Below are 22,071 nucleotides of genomic sequence, written 5' to 3'. Positions count from 1 at the left end.
ACTAGTTCCTATATCTTATCAGTCAGATGCATCCAATTTCCAGTCTCTTCTTGGCATAAAGAGATTATAGCTTCTATAAACATTTGTAATTATGCTATATATTTTGGATGTTATAAATAGTTTCATTTGCATTTCACTTTAACCAATTAACAGTGATTTCAAGGTACACTGGCCAACATGCAGATACTCCTCATCAAAGTGTGTGGCAAGTCTATAAGCCAGGAAATGGTTAACTTCACATAGTTATTTTTCCTCAGCACATCTTCTAATGTCATCCAAAGTGTAGCTGCACCCCAAGAGCTGTACAGGCCAGCTAGAAAGCTGTCACAGAAGCTCTGTGAAGGAAGGAGAATCTTCAGGTGGCTTGCGATGACCAGCAAAGCTTATTCACGCAGCAAGATGGTGGGGATGAGCCATACATGCCTGAGGAGCTGTAAGATTCAGATGGGAGTTACAGCTATTGACTATACAGTTCAGCAGAAATTGGAGCTCAGTCGAGCACCAGGAAAGAGGAGACTGGGCTAATAGTCTAGGCAGACATGCTCATTCTTTCTACCTGCCAATATACACATTACAACACACAGTGTGGAACAGCTTGAAAAGGGAGGTGGGGAAAAAAGGTAGACAACTGAGTATCCACAGTCCCTAACACTCTTCCAACTGGCGTTGAGTACATCATTTGGATAGTACCTAACCCCAGACTCAAATCCTCTCACTCATAAAAATGAACTGGTCCAGGTCTCCAAATTGTCAACAAACCATTGAGGAACACATGGAAATAGGACATCACCATCATTCTCCTCCTCTCCTCCAACTATCTTTTTGAGAAAAGGAGTTTTTCTTTCAAACTAAGGCATCTCCTATGTTCTGTTTTCAAAGCTAGTTTCAAGTCATGAAACCAAAATAGAGAAGCAGCTCTCTATTACACAGGATACTGTAGTGGTCCACAAGCCTTCAAAAAAAAAACCAAAACCCCCAACTCCCAAACCAGAAAACAAACAAACAAAAAAAAACCCACCCCCAAAAAACAGGCAGACATGCACTCACATTACCACTCTTGGTATTTCTTCCTGCCTAGCATGCTCATTTTCACCTTGTTATGAGCGCTAAGCATGGGGTCCATCCAACAGACCTGGATGTTGCAAATTCTTTTAGAATTCTCTCAGCAGTACTACCAAGTGCTGCATAAGCAGATCCTCCTAGTAAGGCACAGGGACCAAAAGGATTTAAGTATCACAATGCCTAGAGAATTATAGGAATAAAATTCACTAACACGTGCTATTAGCTAAATTCCCTAAACAATAAATGGAAGGAGTAGCATACAATGAGGTAAAGGAATGAACAGACCAGAAAATACTGAGGAGTGAGATGTCACAAAACCTCTTGCTTTAAAGGCTCTGACTCTAAACATCCATCCTTCCTCTACATGCTGTACCAGAAAGATAAATACATTGATATTTTTCAGATAAGTAATTTTCTGCCTGAAAAGTGACCTCATCCAAAAAATTATACAGGGATAAACAATCCTTTCAAGCTGCCTAACACAAACTTATGTTTCCTGTGATTGGAGGACAACAGAAGATCAGCACAGCAGCATGAATTTCACCACTGTTCTCTCTCACAGGAGATTTCTCAGTATCTTCCTATGCTTCTCTGCTGAAGATGTGCACCAGCTATAATAAAAATACCATTGCCAAGTTTTCACTTCAAACCATACTGAGACAAAAGGAACACTCCTCATGCTGGACCTATCTTGCAAGACTCTGCCACATAACTTTGGTCTCCTCCTTACACTACTGCCAGGTAAACTATACCCCAGACTCTTCAGAGTAAATGCCTCGGTTCTTGCTTTGTGTTTCTCAATAAATAATGAAGCAACGTAAATATGCATAACAGGCAGCATGGTAAGGAAAGACCTCAGTGCGTTAGCCATAATCTATTCATTTACTTCTAAATCATGCCTGGTAGATGTTTGCTTAACATGTCCCTAAAAACATTAAGGACAGAAATGCCACAACCCTACTGAGCAACCTCCTCCCATGCATTGCTACTTTTACAAAAACAGCACCAGTATTTGTAGGACAAGAATCCAGTTATACTGGGCTAGGGGATGCTAATGAGCTCCACACAAAAACCTTCATATGGCTACAAGCTACAATATGCACACCAGGTATATCTGACAGACAAAGGAATGGAGTGCACCACAAGTAACTTTCCGTAGGTCTGCAGAGAAGCCACCTTTCTCCTCACCTGGGAATGTAGGTAAGCCTGAAGTAAGAGCCTCAGCATCCCTTGCTAACTTCATTTCTCTCAGTGCCGGATGGATCAGGAGTTCTTCTACCAAAGAGCCCAAACAAATACCAGAGCCAGAGTGACAGAGGAGGCAGGCCCACATGGCCAGAAGCAAAAGCAGCAAGGAGTGAGTCCCCCTTTCAACCGGGGCAAGCTACCAGCCTGGGCATTCAATGAACTACTGTGCAGCAAGCACCAAATACAAGAAGAAACTGAAAGTCATTCTTACACAGTGTGAAGAACTCCAAACCAAGAATAATTTCTCTTCCCATACCTGCATGTTACTTGAATTTTTAACTTAGTACCAAATCACATGGAATGCAACTTGAAAGTTACCATTTTCTATACAAGCCATGGGCTACTAAAACACCTTCATTTTCAGATGTTCCAGAAGCGTCTCTCAATGAAGCACGAAGGCCATTCGCTAAGACATTCCCTTTTCAAAAATGAGGTTAGAGTCTGCAAGTCTGCCAATAGACACAAGTAGCCCAGTAACATTAACGGGACTGATCACCAGATCTGGAAATGACAAGACACATACTGCAAAATTAACAACTGATGGAGTCTGGCCAGCAGAATCAGCAAGTCACTGCCTTTCTGGCACCTTTTTTCAGCCAGTCAGGAAGTCTCAGATGTTCACAATACCACTGGGGTGACCAGAATAACCATGAAACAAGATTGGAGAGTCAACTAATCACAAAATCCCAAGGGGATGGGGCAGAGGCATAGCAACGTAAGGAAGCTTCTGCTGCTTACACAGTGTCTTTGCAGTGAGACAGTAACCTGTTTATTTTGCTTCTTCATGCTGAAGGCCTTTTACCAGTACAGAATTCTAGCCATAGGTAGGAACAAGTTTATTTCAAAAAAAGCCTCCATAGGACAAATATAGCTTATAAGACAGACGGAGAGAGACTTTTTACCAGGACCTGTAGTGACAGGACAAGGGACAACCGTTTTAAACTGGAAAAGGGTAGATTTAGATTGGACATAAGGAAATATTTTTTTATGATGAAGGTAGTGAGACACTGAAGAGGCTGCCCAGAGAAGTTGTGGATGTCGCCTCCCTGGAAGTGTTTAAGGCCAGCTTGGACAGGGCTTTGAGCAGCCTGATCTAGTGAAAGATGTCCCTGCCCATGGCAGGGGGGTTGGACTAGATAACCTTTAAAGGTCCCTTCCAACCCAAACCATTCTGAGACTCTATGATTCCATTGTAGACTTCATTTCTTTCAAGCTTCTGTTTTAGATACATGCCTGGAAGAAGGATTGCTGCTTGGAAATCTTTTGGTCACCCTCACAGAGACAAGACCATTTCTTTAATGTACCCTTTTGTATCTCAAGTTTCCAAAACAGATGACCAACCTGACATTAAATACCATCAGAAACTACTGATGTAGCCTAGAATCTATTTGTGACACAGTTTCTGCTAAGTAACTAAGAAGTAACAAGACTTTTCTTCTAATACAAACTTTGGAACCTTTTGGTTTTCATTTAAATCACTGGCAATGAAAGTTAAATAATTTTTCCTGCAAGAAGACATAGTCACGAATGGGTATTATGTTGACTTCCTTCAAAAAGACCCACGAGATTAATTTTGTTTTAGTAAGTCTAGAGCATGCCACTTACAAGACAGCTGCACAAAACAGTCCCAGACACACACACTCCAACCGCACCCATGTCCTGCTCCCTTTCTCAGAACTAATCAGTCAATGAAGGAAAGAATGTGGGTCTCATCCCATTTTAATTTGATTTTTAATTTAACAGATACACCAAAGTCTTTGTTCCTACTATCAAGCTCCCAACATTTTGTTTGCATTAGGTCTTGCTGACCTTGACACAGAATAAGAATTATATTTGTAGCTGAATGACTAATTCTTCATCAGCTTCTCCCATGTTACTAACACACATCAATAGCTCCTTTGTATGTATCCACCTTTTTTGTTTACCATAACACTTCACTGCTACCAGAAAGACAGACCTCAATCTTTATTGAGGCTTGGGAGATGCTACTGCCCTTTGAAAAAAATGTTTTCAGGACACAAACTTAAAACCTAAGCACCCTTTTCAAAAGCTTTCAGGAAGCTATGTAACAATGTTTCATTCCTTATCCCATCCATCTTACTTTAATTACGGAGAAAAAGGCATAGAAGAAAAAAAAAAAAACAACCAAACACCAGAATATTCACCCTTTGCTTTTCAACCCTGTCCACTGCTTCCTCACTTAACTGTGGTTGTAATCTCCTTCCCCCATCATTCCTAATTTACTGGCCCACCTGTTGGTAAAGATGCTCTAATCCCACTTAGTCAAGTGGATCCTGTCTTTCACCACCAGTCCTTAATCCTCAAAGAGGTTTCCCTGGTCATAAAAGCCAAGTCCCTGGTCAGAGGTGATACTTTACCAGTAAGAGCCTTTCTAAGAGAAATCCCACACTTTATCAACCTTCTGTAGCCATGACTACACAGAAAATTGCATTTTTAAGTTTTTTCCAAACACCTGCATAAGATGGGCTGCTTTGTTCATAAGCTACACAAGTAATACCATTTTTGATTACTCACAGAAGATGACTTTGATTTTATATACAGCTGGCTATGACTTCACACTATGAATAGACTGCAAGAACCAGGCACACCAAACAGACAAAAGCTTCATTTTCACGCAAATGTTCTCAGGAAGCCACATAAAGGAAAGAAATATCATATCATGTTTTCATGTTTCGTTCTGTACTGCTTACAAAGCGGTGTCTGCAGGGAATGCTTGCAACCAGGGAGAAGACTGGAGACTTTCTCTGTTGCTCCCAGGAGTCTAGATTATAAACTTTCCTCCCCACTTAAAAAAAAAGAGTCTTGTTTCATCAAGAAGTTCCCTGCTAGTACTTCCAATAGAAGGTTTTTTACATTCAAGAAAAAAAAAAGCAAACACCCCAAATATATAGCAGTTTCTGGAGAAAAACAATCAGGCACTTCACTCCCAGGTGTACTCCTTGAGAGCAGTTTTTCTCTCCCCTCAGTTTGGGTGGGATTGGGATTTGACATTTACAAATGACAATACAACAGGCACCCACTGGACTGCTTTCCTAAACCCACCACGTGTGAGACACTCTCCCCTTTCTGTACACATGAATATAGCAGCAGAGAAGATAGTCCCTGGCATTAAGAGAAAAGATACTCCAGTCCTTGACTCACCATAGTAGGTGCTACACAATCACTTCAAGACAGCACCTTCCCCACTGAACGGCTATGTCCGACAGGTTCAAACACTGGAATCAGCAAATGCTTCAAATCTGACCTCTCAAACATTGCTTATTATGTATGCTCAGTAACCATGACAGTACTTCGAAGAAGGCAAACATTACTCAGAAAGACCCTACACAATCACAGCTGTAACTCTGAGGTGCCATTTTTGCTGTAGAAGTCAAGGAAAGCCTAGTATGAAAGAGGTAATGGACATAACATCAGCATTTTCTTCCATGCAAGGGGTGTACAATGCTAAAGACCTTCAGCTTCATTGATCACAAGCTCAACTCAATATGGCTAGGAGAGACTAGTGCTTCGGCTCGTAAGTGCTTTGTCTCTGAAGAACATGCTGTCTCTTCATGACCATGTGCTTCCCCAGTCCATCAGTTTAACTATTAGGTTCTTCTGAGACTTAAAATCAAAATAAAACTCCTTGGCTTTGCTTACCAAGGAGAAACTGAAAAGAATAATGAAGCTCACAAGGGCTATGAGTTCACATCTTCAGCTTTCCAAGCTGGCAGATCACAAGACACAAGGTTTTAGGATTAACTGCTAGAAGATCTCTAGTATCCTTCTTCATGCCTTCCAGGAACATGACCTTGCATGTGAAGAATACAGAGAAGAGACCAGTCCAACACAGAACAGCCTCTCAAGCCAGCCTGTGGCAGACCTGGGGTCTCTCAAGACTGGACAGACCACACTGCTTTCTGTAGTGAACATAACTATCACAGTCCTGTTCAAGCAATAACAGGTATTAGAGGCTGAAAAAGCTGTTCACAAAAGTGAACGTGACTAAGCATGCAATACTCTCGAGCAGTCACCAGATGTCACCACATCTCAAGAGACTCGTAGGGAAACTCTTAGCAGGCCAAGTGATAGACATAGAAAAGAAGGTTTCCATCATACATATGCAGCTTCAGGTCCAAAGAAAGACCAGAAAAAGCAATTCAGTGACCAAGACGACTTCCCATCAAACAACTTAACGCATGGATGTTTAGGAGTTAAAGGACCTGGACTGGCCATCTAAGGCAGTGCCTTCCAACCTTTCTATCTCAACCAGATGGCTGCTGCTATCTCTTCTTTCTCACTTCTCACCTCAAGCCCTGTATCCTTGCTCCTCAACCACCCATACAGGAACACTGCCCCTGGAAGCGATCACCAGTCCCGCTTCCCAGGACTTCTGCAGCTCTCATGCAACCCAGGTTTGCTCACCACAGTTCGAGGCTGAGTGGAACTGAAACTCCTCGTCATCGTGCTCTTATACATGCACAACAACCTCGGTGCCAGATGTTAATGCATCTTCTAAATTGGTCTCTCAGATTAAAACTTCCTTATTTCTTTTGTGGATTTGGGTTTCAGCATTTACATTCCAAACTGCCACTGGTGAGATCCCGGTTCTGCCTTTTGTACAAGGCAGGACTTGGGCAAAGCATGCTCTGTCCACTGGTAGCGATCCAGCCTGCTGCTGACATGAACACTGCACCAACACCAGCAATCTTACAGTCCATTCTAAAATGGCAGTGAAGGTGTCAGGAATAAATGAAATACAGATTTCTACATCACCCTCTGTAAAGTTAAAAAAAAAGCAAACCAAAACAAAAAACATAGTATAACCAAGAGACACACACACATTCTCCTTGGTCAAGAGGGACTGCAGTACCAGTCCCAGAAATATCCGTGTTTGCTTTTCTCCAGTTTAGTGGCCTCCCTATCTTTCTGCCCCTTCTGCTGGAAACAGTAGACAGTGCTCTGCACATCTAGACCCCAGTCCAGCAGTACCCAATAAAATGCCAAATATTTGGCCCATTGGGCCATCATAGTGTCCTCAAGTTCTAGTCATGTTCCAGGGTCCTCAAGCAGTAGACACACACGCACACACACACAAAAAAAAAAAAAAAAAAAGTTGCAGAGAGTTCCTGTCCAAAAAGTGATGTTGTGATGTTATGTCACCTCTAGTGATGCCTGCAGGGCAAAGTGGCTGCCATATATTCCCAGCAGCCATGCATGAATCAGTGACACTCAGACTAGTAGTGCTTAAACCCTCAGCTGTACAAGACCACACCATTTCTTCCAGTAGCAGGGAGGGCTAAACATCCCAGCTCCTTCCCCTCTGTCACAGCAGGCCTACAAGACATGAGCAAGTGCTGCAGCTAACGTACACATGCACAATAGGCCTCCAATTTAAAAAAAAAAAACCCAAAAAAACCAAAACATTGTCTCACTGAGTGTCCACTACACAGCACATTCGCACAAGTTTGCTGACCCACAATGTTCCAGGGAGAGGAGCCCAGGAGCAGGCTTCTTTTACCAAATCCATTCATGCATGCTGCTCCAGGCATCTCCCTTCCTAAGGGACTTTCAGACACTAAGGACACTGCACAGTCTCCAGAAAAAGAGGTAGCTAGAAGGCAGGCCACAAAATGCACAAACAGTTTTTGGTGAACTGTAGGTTTGACAACTCTGATTTAAATCTTCACTTCCCTTTGAACAGAACAGAAGGAAAAAAGAATGGGTGCAGGGGAAGGAAAAAAAAAAGACTGGGAGAAAAAGAAACACAGAAAGAAAGACACAGTGGGAATTTAATAAGTCCACTGATATAAAGGGATGTTGTCAACACAGGGCTTAAGGACCCGTGCAAGCCTCAGTCCACCCCCCCAAAACCAAGAACAAAATCTGCTCTAGGTTGGAAACCCCCAAAAGATATCTTGATTTCAAGCAACTGTGTATGGACACAGGTAGCTATGACTCCGAAAGAGTAACGCACAGATATTTTTAAGAGCCTAGAGCAAAACCAGAGACTGCGATCCATTATATATTAGAACATAACATGGCATCTCTCATCAACCAGTGGTACAGGGCAAGCTGGCATGCTTGGAGCTGTACTGTCTCCACAGTAGATGGTTCCACTGCAGAGAACATTACTAGCACACCTCTAAACCATTTCACCCAGCATTTAGAAAGCTGGGAATAATTATAAAAGAAGAAAAGAAAGTAAGGTTTAAAACAAAGCTGTAGTGAAAAATATGGACAGAAACGTGAACTTCAATAGGAACCTCAGGACACACAAAGCACACACTCCATTAGGTACAAAAAAAAAGACCTTTAAAAACAGAGGAAGAACAATCACTTACCTTTCAAAAGGGGCTGGAAAGTTGGAATTTCCTGCAGTTTTATGACATCTGGATCATTGCTGACGTTCCGGGAGGATTGCGTTCCTGGGGCTACCACCACAATGTCATCCATTTTTGCTCGTTGCTTGGCTGGCGATGGAGATGCTGGAAGGATACGGGGCGGGGTGAGGGAACGATCAAATTAATAAGCAAATTCCATCAGAATTTAACCCTAAGCCAATGTTACCATGTTTAACATAGCAGAGGTACATTTTCTACAGTATGAACACATCTCTGAGATCACTCAAGGATGGTACTCTCCTGTCACACCCTCTCTCTGTGAATCTATTAGGTTCAGCAGGTTTTTTTCAAGATCAGGTAACAGCTGATGAAAGACATCTTGCCTTCTCACTCCAGGGATAATCCAACATGCTTTTGTTTTAGTGATGAAGGTAAAAACACCAAACACTGCATATTCATCAGCGTCCCGCCGCAGTAAGGCTCTTTTACGGTATTAGATCTCTTCACAGGAAAGGTTTGGTTCAACAGCTTAATTCCAAGTCCATTTGGGACACTCGTTCCAGCCTTGCGCATTCCTCGCCGTCACTCACCGGGAAGATACTCAGACGAAACACCTGCACCGCTGACGCTCTCCCCCGAGCGCTGCGCCCTGCTCCCGTACCCCCTCCGGGGCTCTGGGGTGCACCCACCTCGCCGGCTCTGCCTCCCCCACCCGGGCGGTGCCCCCTCGGCCGCCCGAAGCGGGCCCGGCGCCGTCCCCGCCCGCCCTGAGGAAGGGAAGGGCCGGGCCGGGCCGCCGCCAGCTGCCGCCTGGCACAGAAAAAGCCGTTCCCGGCTCCACAGCGGCCGCCTCCGCCCCTCGCCTCCTCCGCCACCGCCGGGCCGGGCCCTTGCTGCGCCGCCACAGAACCGCATCCCCTTCCCGCCGCGCCAGCGGGACGGGGAACGCCGCTCCCGGGGCCCTCGCCCTCCCGCCGCCCCCCTCTCCTCCTCCCGCCCCGCAGCGCGGCGGGCACCGACCTGAGGCTCTGGGCTCGCCGGGGCGGCTCTCGGCCTCCGCGCTCTGCTCCGCTCCCATGGCGGCGGCGGCGGCGGCAGCAGCCTCCTCCCCCGCCTCCTGCAGCGCGGCCGGCAGCGCCGCGGCCGCCACCGCCGCCCGCCGACGGGGCTTCCGGATGCGCCGGCCGGCGTCGGCGCCCGGGTCACGGGCAGGCCCCGCCCGGCCCGGCCCGGCACGGCACGGCACGGCGGGGCTGCGCTGAGAGGCCGAGGCCGCAGCGGCCGGGGAGGGGAGGGAGCTGAGGGGATGGCGGCGGCGAGAGCGGAGGCCTCTCCCCTCCGCCCCCGGCCTGCCGGCGCCGGGGCCCGCTGGGGCCCGGCCCTCGCCTCGGCCCTCCTGGGAGCCGCCCCGCCGGAGCGGCGGCGAGCGCCCACGGGGGACTTCAGGGGAGTCAAAACAGCCCTCATCTATTGGTTTTTTTTTTTTTTTAATTACGGATATTAATTTTTCTGTCCTAAGGCAAACCTGCCAAACCCCAAAGCGCCGGGTCTGCGTCCCAGGCTGCCCAATAAAGCCACCCGCGGCAGGGCCACGCTGTTCTCCCGTGTGTTGCTTGGTGGGCTCGCAGACATTGCCCCCCAAAAAAGCTGCAGCCCCTTGTCCGTGCAGGGCACCGAGCAGCAGTCACACGTGGGACACGGCCATCGCTGGCTGCCTTTATCCTTGAGCCAGGGGCGAGGTACAGGCAGCCCGGAGCAAAAGTTCACGGGCAACTCAGGTTAAGCAAAAAAAAAAACCCAAAAACCAAGTGAAAAGGAGAAAGATACATACTTTGAGATTTCAGACTTACTGTTTTCATATTTAACAGCCAAACCAGCAAAGAAGCCACGCAGTTGCCTCTGACGGAATCGTCTGTAACTATGGAACAGCGCCGGTGCGTGCCAGCTTCTGCACGAGTCCCTTCTCCGCTCGTGCACAATGCCCGGCATCCTTGAACGCTCTGCACTGAACTCGGCGTTGCTTCTCTTGGCTGCCTTTGCTAATTGCCACCAAGATTTAATTTAACACAAAAATAATGCTCCTGTCTCGTGGGAACTGCACCTCACAACCGCTACCGAGACCAAGGCTATGGGAAGACAATCCCAATCCAACACGACCTTTCGTCAGCTGTAGGCTGTACCGGGTGCTTTTGTAACCTAATAATAATAGAGCTTTCTTTCAACTACCTGAACAACTGCTTGATTCCTGCCAAAATAACGAACAAACAGTATGAAAGCAATGTAACTATTTTGGGGGAAGAACAAACTGTTGTTGGCACAGTTCAGTTTACACACTTGAGTTCCTGATCAGCAATATGCACGCATATGGTTTAAGTCACACTTGTGAGTAGTCTCAGTGGCTTTTAAGGAAGGACTGGCAGTATTTAAAGATAAATGCAGTGTTTAAAGATAAAGTGCATGATGTCCACAGGACTACAGCCTAGCCAGTGCTTGCCATAACTTCATTTGACATTATCCATCAGTCTTGGACAAATTTTAAAATCAGCTCCATTGGATCAGCACATTTAACTTCAATTTGTGTCCTTTCCACTTCTGTGTAATGGACTTGTCGCTCCTCTCTGAAGTGCTTTAATTTATTATTGTGAAAGTGTGAATTTGCAGTATATCACCACCCTGGAAGAGATTTAATTTACTTTTCAACCAACGTATGTGTCTACCATGTGGAATTTTATCATTGAAAATATTATTAAAATAAAGGTATATTTCAATGCATTAGTTGTGTAAGTGAATTCTTTACTTTGCCTCTAATGTGGATATAACATTAGGTATATGGATATAACATATAATGTGGATATAACACAAGTCCTCTGCAGTGTCCCGCAGCCAGTAACTAAATTAATGTACCTGAAACAGTGTATGGTTGTACATATCTACATTAGAATATATAAATCTCATGTATTACCACGACCCAAGCAACTTAAGGGCCTTGGCAAATATTTTATAGATAGTTTCTTACCAGTTTTGCTTTTCCTTTATGACTTACTCTGTATAGTCAATGCCTGATGTAAGTGGATTATTTGAAACTGTCTGGTATATTAAATATGTAGCTGCAGGTTCCTTAGAAGGGCCTGGCTGGGGCTTAAGGCAGAAGCTGTGCATGGGGGTAACACGGCACAGGAATAGCCCTGACCCACCTGCCCCTGCATCGCGTCACATCGGTGTGCAGCCCCAATTAGATGGGGACAGTCCTGTTGGTCCCCTTGCTGCCACCAAGCATGGTGGGCCAGGAGCCACGCTCCTGGACTCTGCAAGACTGGTTTACGGTCACTAGTTTGGGGGCAAGGGATTTAACTATATGTGGTTGTATGTGAGTGTGAATACCCAAAAATGTACTTATATACATATATTTGAAGTTCCTCTTATCTGCACCCAGGTGTTTCACCCTGTAGGACACCAGCTCCCAAGCAGAGAGGTGCTCTACAGAGGTAGGAAAACACTTTTAGCGACTTAGCACCGTGACACAGGGCTGATGGGGTCCAGCCATCCTCCCCTCTCTTGGCCTCCCTTCCTTCCCATCTCAGTGGGCATGGGAGCACAGCAGCCGCTGGGCAAGGCTGGCTCTCTCCTAGCCAGCAGCAGTGGTTTCTGCATGGCTTTTGGTGGACCTCGGCTTTCCTGCACCTCATCAGCCTGGCTGAGTTGCACATGCTCTCTCCAGAGAGGTTGGGTGCCCATCCCACAAAGAAGAGGTAGGAAGGGGGGAAAGAAGCAGTGGTGGCTGGACCAGGGCAATTGTGTCATCCCATATTATCTCTTCTGCCCTATATATCTGATCAGCCCTTCTTATATTCCCATAATCATCTGTGCCTGTCTCACCACAGTAGCCTCTGTGCAGATCTCCACATTCAGTATCATTCCAGTAGCCCAACACCCCTAACCCTTAACACTACCCCAACAGTCCTGGTGAAGAACCATTTTCCTCATCCTCCTGTTATGACCACCCCAGCCAGAAGTTTAACCTTTTTTTTGATCTTCTTTAAGCTCGGCTTCTTCCACCACCACTACATAAGCAAAGGCAGGTGGCAGCTGGGATTTTGCCTAATGCATAGCTGTCCTGGTTTTGGCTGGGATAGAGTTAATTTTCTTCCTAGTAGCTGGCACAGTGCTGTGGTTTGGATTTAGTAGGAGAAGAATGTTGATAACACACTGATGTTTTTAGTTGTTGCTGAGTACTGCTTATGCTAGTCAGGGACTTTTCAGCTTCCCATGCTCTGCCAGGTGCACAAGAAACTGGGAGGAGGCACAGCCAAAATAGTTGATCCAAACTGACCAAAGGGCTATTCCATACCATATGACATCATGCTCAGTATATAAACTGGGGGGGGGGTGGCCAGGGAGCAGCGATTGCTGCTCGGGAACTGTCTGGGTATCTATCAGTCGGCGGGTGGTGAGCAATTGCATTGTGCATCACTTGCTTTGTATATTATTATTGTTATTATCATTATTATATTGTTATTATTAGCATTACTACTTTATTTTATTTCAATTATTAAACTGTTCTTATCTCAACCCAGGAGTGTTTCTCACTCTTACTCCTCCAATTCTCTCCCCCATCCCATTGGGGTAGGGGGAGTGAGCGAGTGGCTGCATGGTGCTTAGTTGCTGGCTGGGGCTAAACCACGACAATAGCACAGGTAATATTTGTGCTTGCTTTTAGTATTTAGTCCCATAGTTCATTCTCAGTTAATAGGTGACACCTTAAACGGTCACATTCTCTTACAGCTTCTTCTTTTAACAGCAAAAATAATATTACCAGTTTACCAAAAGAGGGAAACCTGGCTACCAAAAGCACTCCTTTACATTTCCAAAAACTAGAAATAAACATTTTCTTAAACAAATGCAGCTGAAAATTTCAGGAAAAAAAACACTAAGCATGTGAGAATCACAACGAAACATTAGGAATTGCCCCAGATTGGCCATTTGATGTGAAATGAGATGATAGGCTCAGTCTCTCACAGCACTTACTTCCAAATAAAAGCCAGCCAACACCCAGCTGTATTAACAAAGGAGACAGGGACCGACTGGGCGTGAAGAACGCGTCAGCCGCCCGTCCCTTGGCGTGGGTCCACAGTGTTAGCCGCAGCGCAGGGCAGGCAGCAGGGCAGCGTGAAGCAGGACGTGCCCCTGCTGCTGCTGCCAGCGCTGCGCCCCATCCAGGGAAGGATCTCAGAGAAGCAAGAAATCTCACCTCTGTTTAAGTTTCTCTCTTTAAAGTAGACAGCAGACATCTGCCAGAGACACGACCAGACTCCCTGTTTTCATTATTCTACTCTAACCATTACAGTATGTAAAATAACCTGCCCTTTGGTATCTCTTCATGTAAGGGACCACCCCTAGAAAGAAAATGTCTTTTATTTACACATAACTCTATTATTCTAAGTACTCATAGTATTCTCTTCCTTCTGACTAAGGATGAGAGGCCTGAAAAAGAAGGAATATATCTTACAATCTCTTTATTCCTTGCAGTCCTTACTCCCTGGGCCACTTTTACTCCTAAACTCTGCCCTGAAAATAGTAAGAAAAATTAAAGAGAGGAAATGAAAAATTTCCAAGGAAAAACATTACTTAAGCATGCAATTGCACTAAGGCTGTTGAGGGAAAAATGGCTAAGCCGGCAGTCTGTGTGCCCAGTAGATAGACTTGTCCATACAACTCCTGTTCAGCAAACACCCTGCGCTCAGCTATGATTTGAGCAGGATTACTCAGGTAGCAAAGCGGCGCTTACGCAGACATCGAAATATGCACATGTCCATTTAGACCAGGAGATGCACGCTGATCGCTTTTATTACAGCCTCCAAAAGCGCATCTCGGTTGGAGAAGAGACAGCTCCGGCTGCGAGCAGAACCGCATCGCCACCGCCTCCACCTGAAGAGTTTCACCGGGCGGTTTTCCCTTTGCGCCTGACGCCCGGGACGAGGCCCTGGGGCCGGCGGGCGGCTGGAGGAGCGGGGACATCGCCGCAGCCCCCGGGCAGAGGGCGGGAGGGCAGGCAGGAGAGAAGGGAGGGCAGGCAGGAGAGAAGGGAGGGCAGGAGGGCAAGCAAGCATGAGGGAGGGCAGACAGGCAGGCAGAAGGGCAGGAGGGACGGCAGGCAGGCATGAGGGAGGGAGGGCAGGCATGAGGGAGGGAGGGCAGGCATGAGGGCAGGCATGAGGGAGGGAGGGCAGGCATGAGGGAGGGCAGGCATGAGGGAGGGAGGGAGGGAGGGCAGGCATGAGGGAGGGAGGGAGGGAGGGCAGGCATGAGGGAGGGAGGGCAGGCATGAGGGAGGGAGGGAGGGCATGAGGGAGGGAGGGAGGGCATGAGGGAGGGAGGGAGGGCAGGCATGAGGGAGGGAGGGCAGGCATGAGGGAGGGAGGGCAGGCATGAGGGCAGGCATGAGGGCAGGCATGAGGGCAGGCATGAGGGAGGGAGGGCAGGCATGAGGGAGGGCAGGCATGAGGGAGGGAGGGCAGGCATGAGGGAGGGAGGGAGGGCAGGCATGAGGGAGGGAGGGAGGGCAGGCATGAGGGCAGGCATGAGGGAGGGAGGGCAGGAGGGAGGGCAGGCATGAGGGAGGGAGGGCATGAGGGAGGGCAGGCATGAGGGAGGGAGGGCAGGCATGAGGGCAGGCATGAGGGAGGGAGGGCAGGAGGGAGGGCAGGCATGAAGGCAGGCATGAGGGAGGGAGGGCAGGAGGGCAGGCATGAGGGAGGGAGGGAAGGAGGGAGGGCAGGCATGAGGGCAGGCATGAGGGAGGGAGGGCAGGAGGGAGGGCAGGAGGGCAGGCATGAGGGAGGGAGGGAGGGCAGGCATGAGGGAAGGAGGGCGGGCAGACGGGAGGGCAGGCAGGCAGAAGGGCATGAGGGAGGGCAGGCAGGTATGAGGGAGGGCAGGCGGGCAGGCAGGCAGAAGGGCGGGCAGGCAGCCCGGGCCCGCCTCCCGGGGCCCTCCTCCCGGACGTGCCGGCGGCCGGGGCTCCCGCCGTTCCCCGGCGCCACCTTTCCGCCCCGGCCGCGGAGCGGAGCCCGGCCCGGCCCCGCCGCTGCCCTCCCCCCGTCTGGGCGGCAGGGGGGCCGCCCGAAGCCGCCCCCAGAAACGCGTCCCCGCCCCCGGGAGCAGAGGAGGCATCTGGGCAGCGGCTTGCCCGGAGGGAAGCTCGGCGCGAAGTCCGTTTCCCGGCCGAGGAGGGTCCGGTGCGTCTGTGGTAAGGGGCGCCCCAAGGCCGGCGTCACCCCAGCCCCGCGAAGCCCCCCCCCCCCGAGTGACCATGTCTCCCGCTAGCAGCCGGTGGCCGGTTTGCTTGCTGGTGACCACCTGCGTGGTGCTCAGACCATCCCTGAGTCAAGAGTGCTCGGCGGAGAAAATGGAAAACACCATCATCGATATAAACTTGTCTCTGCCCAAAGGCATCAGGGGCGCAGAGCCCGTGTACGCCCCAAACCCAGAGGCTTGCGTCCACGCTTGCTGCTCGGGGGAAAAGCTATCAGGTAACCGGCTCCTCTTCCGTCTTCTCTGTTACTGCCTACGAACGCATGGGAAATGACTTCTGAAGTTCTCTGGGATGAGGGTATTTTCTATATTCAGCACGGGAACGTTAATTTATCCTTTCGTTCACGCTGCAACTAGTAACAGCTTGCAGCTGCTGTCCTGTTTTGCCAAGTGTGATGTTAGATCTTAATGCAAGACCCCAGGGCGTTCAGGAAAATATTTGCAGTAAAGAAACAGTGGTAATTCGAAATGTTAAAAACTCAGCCCCCCACGCTCCAAGATGCGTAAGCTATATTTAGTAGATGCGCTACAAAGTAACTGACATTTTGCGCTACGTTTAATTTTAGCCAAAAAGGAGAGCGCTTACCCTTCTCTGAGACGGCGGGTTTGCATCCAGCTCTTGGAACAGTAGGAGGTACAGCAGCAAGTAGAAAGGCAGTGGTAAAAGCACACCACCCCCGCTCCCCCCCAAGCAGCAATAAGCCAAGAGATTCCTGGGATGTGATGGGAAAAGCATAGAAATAATTTCCATCTCCACGAGTATATCAAGGAGGTTTTCAGCTTTATCAGGATTTGTAAGCAAGAAATTATTATATAAAGTGGTGCCAAGTGGGGTACGGGTGAGGGGAGGATGAGGGATTAGACTCACTATTTCCCCAGGTTCATCTGTACAGGAAGAGGAAGGTGTGACCTTTCATATATTGGCCCTGGGCCATTCTTTTGCAGTCCTAGGTTGTTTTTCCTGTAGGAATGTTTTATGTTCGTACTTTTCCCCTTACTCACACGAGGAAAAACTAATTTAACAGAGCAGAGCTTATTATGAAGAGGGTATAAAAGTTCTTATTGCTGAAATATGTATATATCATGTTTTGCAGGAGACAAGAAGTGTAATTTGATGATTTTTGATCCTCGAAGGACAAGCGCTAATCCAAACTGCTACCTTTTTTACTGCCCTAGCACAGAGGCTTGTCCAACGAAACCCACGACAGGATTTGTGAGCTACAAGATAACAAGAGGTAAATAATAGTAAAAGCCACTTATCCCCATGCTAGATGACCTTTGCACCTGCAATTTTCAGTAGTGACCAGAAAATTTTGGGGGGTTGTGTTTTTAGTAAAATGTTCTAAGCCAAGCACTGTAATTGGAAAATGCTGCTCTTTTGCTTTGTGGGGGATGGATTGGCAGGTGTGTGGTGAGCTCCTGCATGGGCCCAGCTTCCCAGCTGGAATAACATCCCAACCCTTACGAAATTCCTTCATGTTAGATTCAGAACTGCTCATAAGTTTGCCTTGCTCAAAACAAAAAGAAGCTGCTTCCATCTTGATATATTCAACAAGGAAAATTTCCTGTACATAACGCTGAAGGTTATCACTGAAAGCAATGGAAATACGATGTCCTTGTAGCCGTCTACGTATTCAAAGGATCCATGTTACACTGATGAATACCATATACACACAGGCAGGAACACCCAGCAAATGTTGGGCAAGCCTTGGAGCACTGCTGTGATGTTACCAAGTAATTGGCAATAGTAATCATTACTTTCTGCTTTCAGTTAGGGAACCTGAAGCACAGATGCAAACAGACTAAGCTCAAAGCTTTATGGCATGTGGGCTGCACACTCAGAAATTTCTCGCTATCTGTCATGTCCTGTGGGATTTTTAAAGCAAGTCTTACGTGTTGACTGACGTTGACTTGCACCAGACCTGGGCTCAGATAAGAAACTGATAATTAGATTGTCCTCCTGCCAAGAGTTCGCAAGGTGGTTTCAGTGTGGCTGCTTGAGAGAGCAGAAATTTCATATTTCCACAGACTGAACTTTTGCTGAAAAAGAGAACTTTTCCAAGAGGAACTATGCAAGGAGCAACAGCAGGATATGTAGAAAGATTATTCACATAATGTTACCAAATATTTTTGTGCAAGCACAATCACACAGGAATTGGGCAAAAGCAATGTGCAACAAATGAATTGCATGCCTGTAAAAATATCATTAGAACTATTCTTGTCTCCATCTCTTTCTCCCTTAGAAGAATACAGGGCTTTCAAACAGAGAAAGAAGAAATGCAGGAGGAAAGCACAAGCACGACTACATGTGGTGTAATGCTCGGTTAACAACTTGATTGCATATACCATCTATTTTTCATTTTGCATTTTTTAGGTTCTGTGAACATTGAATTATGGAAAGATTATGCTAGCCTATTTACCTTATGTTCCTAATAAGTTTTCAAAGGTAGCACCTGAGCAGCGTTGGTACTGACGAACATTTCAAGTTCTGTTTTTTCACATGAGAATCTGCATGTGGTTACAATGAAAACCAAACTAAAAGGGGGAAGGATACTCTATTGGTAATACAGCAACTTAAAATACTGACACTATGTTAGTAATGAGATTTTGTTTTTCTTTTTTTTAACTATTCTTGTGGCTTGGTAACTAATGGAAACAACATATGGCTCGGGAAGTAAAATGTTTCCTGGTCCCAGTCACAAAGAGCTATTGCTGAAAAGAAGTAACATTTCTGATTTCTGCTCTTCATGTACTACTTCCATGTTTGCCTTTTCCACCCCACTAAGATACTGGTGGGTTCTAGCAAAGTATGCTCAGGAGATGCTTAGTTTGTTTTCAAGAGTGACAACCCTGAAGTTTGGTTTCTAATGCAGCTTATTGGATTTGAGATATCAGCAGGACCACTTTGGGGTTTTAATCTCTTTTTAGAGGTTGACTTGTGTAGTGCCCTCGTTCTTCATTACTGACAAGCATACCTATCCTCATACCCCACGTGCACCTCGCCTGTGATAGTTTTGGGCAATTGCATTTGGGAGCTTGTTGTCTAAAATGGAGACAAAGGATATTATAAAATCAATGTCTGATGCTGAAAATGTGGAGTAGAGTTAGTTAGTGCAGGCAGTTAATTAATCCAAGTGCTGCAGAGTAGCAGTGATACTTCTGTATGGGACTCATCACGTAGCCGCCCTGTGCTCCCTCCACCCGTCTTTTGAACACTGTGTGCATGCTCCGCGCTTTTCTAGCTGTGTGCTCTGAAGAGGACATAGCATATTGCAAATGCTTTGTAGCTACTAGGTCTGCTGTTTATTTAAACACGCAGGGGAGAGCATCCATGGGAGTGCATAGGGAACAGGGAAAAAGTGAACTGGGGACTGACTCGGTGGTGGTGACAGGCCATTTCCTCACTGGTGTGGAAATGTGTCCAGAGCTGCAGAAGCAGCTGAGAGTTTGGGTGTCTTTGACCATACAGTATCTGATTCTCTAATAACTGAACATTTCGTTATTTAAAGCCACTCTCTAAAAACAGAGTATGGCTTTTCTCTAAGACAGACCTTGTGGTTGGAGTCCATTATCTCTATTTAGGATCTTACTTTGCTAACAAGCTGGTGCCTGACTGGAAGGTTAGGATAAAAATGGGTGTCTATGATTCAAGTGAAGTATTTGCTGTGCTCTTGTTTAAAGCATTGCCAGTTTTTTGGTTTGTTGTTTTGGGGTTGGGTGGGGTTTTTTTTTTTTTTTTGCACTTCATTTTTTTTTGTGGAGTCTTAAGGCTTGGAAATACATATTAAAACAGCAGCCAAGTAGGCTTCTTTGCATGTATAATAAAATTGAAATAAATCCATCCCTCTAGATAAGAGTTCCTACTTGAGAAAAAAAGTGACAATGAAAATATCATGGACTTTTTGTTATTTATTTCTATTCCAGTGCAGTTAACAAACATCTATCTCTATATATATACATGCATGTATATGTATGTAAAATCTGAACTATAACAGCCAGTCTTCCCAAGAGCTTGTGCTCACCCAAAGTCTCTCTATAATACCTGTGTAGAATCAGGTAGCTGCTTGGGTTATCCATTGTATGGAAATTCCGTCACATAATGCTGTTGCCCTGCTTCCAAATTCTATTAAATAACATTCACCCACCTGGTTTGCATGCAATACATATCGACTTCTAGAGGAATGATTAAGTGCAGTCTGCTTCTTGTGGAGGCCTTCACTGCAAATACCTCAGAGACTCTTGGAGCAGTGTCTGTCTTCTAGTATGGCAGTAGGAGCTCAGGTCTTTCCTACAAGTCAGTATGAGTATAAAATGGTCTATAGAATGGGGATATTATTGTGACCGTGTATCATAAGACAATTTTTGTATGTGAATTGAATTGTATCAAACAATCACAGGGTGCTTGGATATTACAAGAGAGGGGACTGTATAATCATCTTGGCTAGGTGGAAATGTGTACATCTGACAAATCAAAGTGAGGTTGATAATATCTACTTCTTAACTGACAGGGGCTGAGAATGGCTTAAAGGCAATGGGCCTATTCACTCTGCATTGCACTGCTAAATAAAACACTTATATGCATGCAATATGAGCATAAAACAATCAGATTGGGATGCTCACTCTGCACAGGTGAATTCTGTAAGAAGCGGCAGTCAAGGTCTAGTGTGCCCAGGCTTGAGACTGACAGGTCTTACTTATGATGCAGAATTTAAAAGTGACTCACCATATTTTAAAGAAAGGAAGATCCTGATGCCTCAGTTGCATTAGTCATTACTTTCTGGAGCCCCCTTATATCTCTCTTACTAAAAAATACAAATTGTTAGAGTAAGCCTATGGTAGTCAAAAATAGATTTAATAATTAAATACTGGTATTTCCTTTCTGTTTCCAGACACCCATGCCCTGGAGGATACATCTTTCAAAAGTGAGGACTTTTCTTCAAATGGGTATTCTTTGTCTTCAGATGCTGGAGCCTTTATTTCTCACAGTCAGACTAGCCATCAGAATCATACCGCTGCTTTGCAACAGTCTGTCTTTCATCAGACATCTGAACTCCTGAACCATGTGGCCAAGCATTTAGACAACAGTGAATTTGATACAGTTTTTCCGGAATCTCAAGGGGCAAAACATCCTGAGAGCTTAGACACCATCCCAAGGCAGAAAGTAATTAACCTGCCATCAAGTATGTCTTCTGCTGTTCGAATTGGAAACCCCTCTGCTTTGTTCCCCACCACACAGTCTAGTGTTCCTGAACCCAGCAGTACTACTCTTACTCCTCTGCCTACAAGTACCACCAGACTGGAATCTCGTACAACCTCTCTGCCTACTGGTGGTGCTAAACCTACTGCTGTCACCACCACCACCACAGCTACCTTTCTGCCTACTGTGAACACCAGAGCTAAACCTGGTATCCCTGCCGCCACCATCGCTGTTACTCATGTCCCTCTTTCCAGTCCCACAACTTCTGGTTCTACTTCAACAACCAAGTGGGTCACCACAAATTCCAGATCTGCTACCGCCCCATCAGGACTAAGAACTCCAGCCATCCCTCCTGAGCCAACAGTTGTCTCTTCCAACAATACCAGCCATGTTACCCTCCTCTCTTTTTCAGGTTTCACTCTCTCTACTAGTGATTCCCCCACGGCTTCCCAAAGTGACCCTCAGGGTTATGACCCATTTGATTCAGAAAGCTACCTGCCAGAGAGTGTTCTGAGAGGGAAAGGTGTCGTTCTGCTGGGAGAAAAAAGCAGCCTTGTAGCGGCTTTGCTTTTTGGGGTGATATTCTTGTTACTAGTTATTGCACTGACGGGGAAGAAAATACACGAATCTCTTCAGAAGAAGAGACATTATACCAGGCTGGATTACTTGATCAATGGAATGTATACTGATGTATGATGGGGAGAGGGAATAAGATTGTGAGGAACATCTCTTATCTTTGAGAGGACAACTCTGAAACGGAACAGTAGATACTGAAATCTCAGAAAAGGATGAATTCCTTTTTTGGCCACTAATGGGAAAGCGGCAGATGGCTTTGGTGGGGAAGAGAACTGCTTTTTCTACGCAGAACTGTAATGTCTATAATTTTTGATTTATTACTAAATCTGGAAA

The 22,071-nt window shown here is 46.3% G+C and overlaps 2 protein-coding genes across 2 annotated transcripts in view; one reads left to right on the top strand and one right to left on the bottom strand.

Annotated features, from left to right (window-relative positions):
• Positions 1-9,732, bottom strand: part of BORCS5 (BLOC-1 related complex subunit 5) — a 73,895-nt gene extending 64,163 nt beyond the window's left edge. The window contains exons 1-2 of the mRNA XM_075727534.1: positions 9,675-9,732; positions 8,655-8,798 (exon numbers count right to left, since the gene is read on the bottom strand). Of these exons, the coding sequence (XP_075583649.1) occupies positions 8,655-8,798; positions 9,675-9,732 (202 nt within the window). The remainder of the gene's footprint in view (positions 1-8,654; positions 8,799-9,674) is intronic.
• Positions 9,733-15,963: 6,231 nt separating this feature from the next.
• On the top strand, positions 15,964-21,858 carry MANSC1 (MANSC domain containing 1). Its single transcript, XM_075727812.1, has 3 exons — positions 15,964-16,183; positions 17,060-17,200; positions 20,855-21,858. The coding sequence occupies exons 1-3, from the start codon at positions 15,964-15,966 to the stop codon at positions 21,856-21,858; spliced, it is 1,365 nt and encodes a 454-aa protein (XP_075583927.1).
• The last annotated feature ends 213 nt before the right edge of the window (positions 21,859-22,071 follow it).

This window comes from Pelecanus crispus, chromosome 1, assembly GCF_030463565.1.
Source record: "Pelecanus crispus isolate bPelCri1 chromosome 1, bPelCri1.pri, whole genome shotgun sequence".
Lineage (NCBI taxonomy): Eukaryota > Metazoa > Chordata > Aves > Pelecaniformes > Pelecanidae > Pelecanus > Pelecanus crispus.
The sequence above is the reverse complement of the archived record's forward strand: the minus strand, read 5'-3'. Positions and strand labels throughout refer to the sequence as shown.